This window comes from Drosophila guanche, unplaced genomic scaffold (genome assembly GCF_900245975.1).
Source record: "Drosophila guanche unplaced genomic scaffold, DGUA_6, whole genome shotgun sequence".
Lineage (NCBI taxonomy): Eukaryota > Metazoa > Arthropoda > Insecta > Diptera > Drosophilidae > Drosophila > Drosophila guanche.
In genome coordinates this window covers 4,635,618-4,641,281 of record NW_022995744.1, presented here as the reverse complement: position 1 = coordinate 4,641,281, position 5,664 = coordinate 4,635,618, and the positions used below count along the sequence as shown (strand labels likewise).

The window sequence follows — 5,664 nt, the reverse complement described above, 5'->3', positions numbered from 1 at the left end:
GCAAACAAAATTCAAAAATGTTTGCTGAATTTCAATTGCTGACAAATTTGCGAGCGAGAGAGAGAGAGAGAGGGTGAATGGTGGGGCGGTAGGCGGGAGCCAGGAGCCAGAAGTGGAGTCATTGAATTGGCGGACAACGGACAACGGACAACGGGCCCGCGTTGTTGTTGCTGATAATATTATTAGTGCCCGGTGAATGGTGAATGGCAAATTGTCCTTGAGCACATCCAAAATGGAATTTGAAATAAATTTAACATCAACATTTTTGATTGCTTCCAGCTGAGCAATTGCAAAGGGAAACAGGAAGCAGAATGCGAATGAGGATGAGCCAGTCATTGACTCTCTCTCTCTCTCTCTCTCTCTCTGATGGACAGAGAGTCCAAACTTTAATAATATGCACAAAAGTTATGAACAACAATGAGTGGATGGATGGATGTGGATAAGAGCAATATGTTTCATGGACTATGGAAATGATAAATTTCAGAGTGGCCCTCAGAGTGGTCGCTCCATCCACGCCAAAAAGGGGGCCAAGCCAAGCCAATGCTAATTATTATTGCATGGCGGAGGTCCTTGACTTGTGGCGGGGTTTTTAATCCAAGCAGATAAGGAAATTGCTTAGAATTCTAAATGTACCTACTGAACGGAGCCAAATGGAGCAGAAGTTATAGCTCAGGGCCCCTGCCCTGCCCTGTCCTGCCCCAACTTCCTTTCGCTCTTCGCTTTCCTGTCTTTGGGTTCAGGTGTTAAGCTGCTCGATGGATATTTAAATGGGTTGAGCAAGGTTCAGTTCACTCCGAGACTCTGGCTGTGTATTTATTAAAATAAACTTGACAATTCTAGAAGGAGGATGGAGGCGAAGGCTCGTGCTCAATGGCGCATTGATTTTGAAAAGGTCTTCGGTGGCAAAGGAGCTACTCAAAGGAGCGCAGATGGCGCTAATGGATATGCTTTTGTGTGTGTTTTTCAGAAGTTCATTGATGGGAAGTCCAAGTGTTGATTTTACCCAATTTATGGTGTATTTTTGTGATTTTCGTTGAATGATTTCTGAGCTTAAAGACCTTGTACATTCACTCGGAACTATTTTCCACAATTTTACACGAAAAGCAACCTGTTTTTCCAGCTCAAAATGGATTCAGTAAAAACAATTCAATCAGTTTCGAGTTCTAGTCAAGTACACAACTGACATAAATACATTGAGCACACAATAATATATTCATAAATACATTCAATACAAAATACAATTTTCTTGCTACTTTTTCCCTGCCAAATTCTTTGTTTTTCGCTCAACTCTTTGTGATTTTAGTGCCTGGCATGGGTACTGCTGTAAGTTGCGACATCAAACCCTACAAAGCCCAGCGAGTTGGACCCGTGACACGGAATGGCTATTTGAATTTTTTGCGAGACTTTAAGACGCAGCACGTGGGCTTGTCGCCCAAAGAGATGGTCCGCAAGGGCGCAAAGGCCTGGAACGCACTCGACTGCAAGGAGAAGGATCGCTACCGTAGAATGGGTCCACCAAGCAATTGTAAAAGTAAGTGAAAGTAAAGCCATGTTTTTGTTCAATTTTACCCTCAAAATCGAATTTTAGCTTTGGCTAAGTGCAAGCCCAAGCGACGCAAAACGCCAACAAAATGATCTTGCTGGCAGTCCAGACCCTCAAAATGTGTGTTCCATTAGTTAAAAGTAAGTGTAACTTACTTTATTTATTAGCATAGAAAAATAACTTATGAAAATCTATCTGAAAACGCAGTAAAAGAATCAGAACGAGTCACGACATACCACGATCCATCGGCGTATTGGAAAGCACTTAATAAGAGCTGAAGCTTCACTCTCCAAAGATCAATATTCTGTTTGCCACTTTCAGTAATTTTGGAAAGATCTTTTGGAGCTGGAACGGAAGTTCTCGTCGGACACGGCTCTGTTCTCTCCGAACTTTGAATATGAACAAATTAATAAATCAGAGCAAAGCTTTCTTTCACCTTTCTTTTGAAGGTGAGTTGGAAATTCCAACTCGAAATTCGTACTTTAAAATGAATTTCCTGCTCCCAGAAGGTGTTTTTTTCGCTTCGCTAGAGCAAAATTGCATTTTCAATTGCACTTTTGGTTGTATCGGAAAATCGGCAACATTGAAATCCCATAATTCTGATGAGATTAGGCACTCAAAAGATTTTGAGTAAAAATCACGTGCTTCACACCCAGCTGCACCCCTCCGGTATCCTGGAATCAGCAATCACCGATTCAAGCACTCTTGTCTGGAATTAAAATTTAACAAGCAAAAACACAACAAAATAACCGAAAATACGAGTAATCGTCCAGTCCAGTGGCAGTGGCAGTGGCAGGAGTAAAACAGGAAATCCACTCAGCCACGCACACACTTCAGTCTGGAATTGATCGTCTAAAAACTGAAGCTAAAGTCAGATGGAGATGAAGTCTTATTGATTTGCACATAAAATGCAATTTTCCGTTGGCTCCACTGGCCCTCGAGGGGAACGGGTGGGGAAAAGCAGAGAGCTGGCATTAATTTCGATTTTTGATTTTTAAATATTTTGCACTCAGAATTCTCTCTTTCGGCACTTGAGCACTTTTGACATCCAGTCATCAGGCAAGAAGAGAAGAGCCTTTTGTGTGTGTGTGTGTGTGTGTGTGATTTTTGACGAATTTCATTTTCGATTTTTACCTTTCCATTCCGTTCCGTCTGCCTGTCGTTGAGTGTATCATTCTCGCCCCCGGAGCATCTCTCAGACTTGAATACACTGCAATATTTGTTTCTGGCCTAATGCAAGGCAAACAAAGCTCTAATTTAAATGGCTTTTCCTGGGTCCTGGCAGGACCCCTTCACTCTACCCACTCTCAATCATGTTGTTTGTCGGCAGTGTTATGACTGTTGAAGTTTTGCAAGGGCCCGGGGCTGGGGGCAAAAGACAAATACCACACACATACAATATGCAAATAGGCAGAATGCGAAGCACTCGAAAACTAATGTAGTATGCAGATGGATGGATGGCTCCATCCCCAAAGACTCCTCCACAGCCGAAACCACTTGCAGGCACCACTGCAGTCGATTATGCTCGTAAATGAAGTACCACATGGACACAGGGGAGGTAGGGGTGGTGGGCCAACATAAATATTCAATTTAAATTATTACAAAATTGGCTTTTGCAAATTTCCATTATGCACTTATTTCATTTTCGGTGTCGCCGCGTAGGCAATTTTCCCAGGACCAGCATACATATATCCTTCACACACACACAAATCCTTGCCTGTGTGTGTGTGTGTGTGTGTGTGCTTTTCCTCTCATCAATAAGCAATTTAATTTGTCAATCGTTTGTCTCTCTCTCTGGGCGTACAATCAACAAATTTCAACCATCCAACCGTGAAGTAACTACAAGGAGGTCTCATCGGTGGCAGAGTTGCTCGCCGCTTTTTCTTACTGCCAGTGCTTGTTTGCTTGTCGACGCGGAAGGTTGGTGGCGGACAAAAGGTCGCGAAAGATGTGAAATTGGTTCATGTGCCGGAATGTTTAGAGCAGAGAAAATTGTGGGAGCAAAGTCCAAATCCGCACACTCCATTGTCGTTGCCCTCACGAGCGAATTTCTTATTTTTGCCGACGAGACCTCCTTATATATCTCTCTCCCGCTCTCTCTTAAGTTGTTCTTCATCGGAACCGCAATTAAACGGCTCCAAGGCCCGAGCTCGGGCTCTTGCTCTTGCTCTTGCTTGTAATTAAAGTAAACATAGTTATACAGACATAGATATGCATGTATGTGTGTTTGTGCTTGTATGCATATGGCATTGTCACAAAATTGCGCATATAAATTGCCTCTGTGCGTGTATTTATGCTGATCGCATTAATAACGCGCATACGTCATGTGGGTACATGGACATTTTGGGCCAAGCGATGGCATAATACTCCTACAAAAGCCTGTTAGGGATCAGATTGCACGATGGACAAGCCATTTTCAGTGCACTTCGAAGAACAATAAATTGGCTGTACGAATAATTGGCTAAAGAGTCCCACCAAAGCGGCAAGTTTTTGTCTCTCGGCTTGCCCCTGACCTCACATCTAATGATGTAACTGCTTTTATACAAAGCAAAATAAAAGCCGTTGGTTTAAAGGTGGAGAAGTTTAATTTCTCATATGCCAGGGAGATATCCTCTTTCAAGATTAGCGTGTCTCCAACTCATTTCGGGACCATTTGCTCTTCCAAATTTTGGCCAGAGCACCTGGTTGTGAAAGAGTTTAAGGCTAAGAAGAAAAATAGGCCCCCCATAACTCTTCCTAGTAGTGAGGCCAGTGGTCCTTCCTCCTCTGCTCCATTCCCCTCTTCCCACTGCAATTCCTTGCAGTCAAAAAACTAACATCCCTCTTTGTAGCCTATCAAAATGCTCGCGGCTTACGTAGTAAGCTGAGCACTCTTTTTATGGATAGTTTCACATTTTCATCCCATGTTATTGTTTTTACCGAAACCTGGTTAAAGCCGGACATTCTTAGTTCCGAAGTTTTGGCAGATCGGTACACAATTTATAGGAATGATCGTTCGTCTCGACGTGGAGGAGGGGTTCTGATTGCAGTAAACTCTAACTTTACGTCGGAACTTTTTATAGTCCAGGTCTCACAAGACCTGGAATTCCTCTGTGTTAGACTGATTCTTCCCGGCCAGTCTATTTATGTCACTTGCTCGTATATTCCACCGTCTTCGGATGTACTAATATACGAGCAGCATTTGTCTGCCTTAAAAACTGTTTCTTCCTCGCTATCAGATAAAGACCATTTAATAGTTCTTGGGGATTTCAACCTGCCAGGTACTGTCTGGTCTTCGGTTAACGAGTCAAACAACCTTGTGCCCATGTCACGACATGAGTTTATTGATGGCTTATTAGACCTGTCCCTGTCTCAAGTCAACCATGTAAAAAACTCCTTGGGTCGATTGCTTGATCTGTGCTTTGTCTCGGATCCGACCGTAGCGTTGTTAACACGAGCACTCCCGCTCACTATACCTGAAGACTGCTATCATCCTACTTTCGAAGTGTCGATAGATATTGGACCTACTGTATCGGATCGTGCGGGTAGGCTATCTGAACGCGTCCGCTGCTTTCGTAAAGCCGAGTTTACGAAGCTCAATAACTTAATTCGAAATTTTGATTGGTCCGCTCTGTACTTGTGCAGTGACGTCATTGAAGGCACAAACATTTTTTATAATGTACTTGACACAATTTTTGACACGTGTGTCCCACTTTCATGTCCGACTAGATCTGCGAAACCTCCTTGGTTCACCAAAGAGTTATCCAGTCTAAAAAATCTAAAATCAAGACTATTTAAAAAAGCTCAAGAAGTTGGTTCTCCCTCTTCTCTTTCTAATTACTTAATAGCTCGGTCAAACTTCACTGTTCTTAATGCTCAATGCTATAGGAACTACCTCCTTCGATGCAGGATACGTTTTTCAAAGGACCCTAAACAGTTTTACAGCTTCGTAAACAGTAAGCGTAGAACGTCCGCACATCCATCCTCGCTATCATTTTTGAATATGTCGGCAAACAATGATCAGGCAATCGCCGATCTTTTTGCAAAATTTTTTCAAACCACATATTCCCAGGAAAGCTACCCAGGTCATATGTATCCATATAGTTTACCAAGGTCGAATGGCATTTTCTGCCCTTTGTTAA

General features: G+C 42.7%; 1 protein-coding gene across 1 annotated transcript; it reads left to right on the top strand.

Annotated features, from left to right (window-relative positions):
* Window positions 1–1,164: 1,164 nt before the first annotated feature.
* LOC117579486 (protamine-like protein 99C) lies at window positions 1,165–1,972 on the top strand. The gene is made up of 3 exons (XM_034265385.1): window positions 1,165–1,531; window positions 1,589–1,683; window positions 1,751–1,972. The coding sequence occupies exons 1-2, from the start codon at window positions 1,312–1,314 to the stop codon at window positions 1,633–1,635; spliced, it is 267 nt and encodes an 88-aa protein (XP_034121276.1). The 5' UTR covers window positions 1,165–1,311; the 3' UTR covers window positions 1,636–1,683; window positions 1,751–1,972.
* Window positions 1,973–5,664: the final 3,692 nt, after the last annotated feature.

Bases quoted from the DNA above. Each gene is read 5' to 3' on its own strand.
- LOC117579486 (XM_034265385.1), top strand. From the start codon at position 1,312: ATGGGTACTGCTGTAAGTTGCGACATCAAACCCTACAAAGCCCAGCGA. The intron at 1,532-1,588 runs GTAAGTGAAAGT...ATCGAATTTTAG, and splicing joins TCCACCAAGCAATTGTAAAA to CTTTGGCTAAGTGCAAGCCC.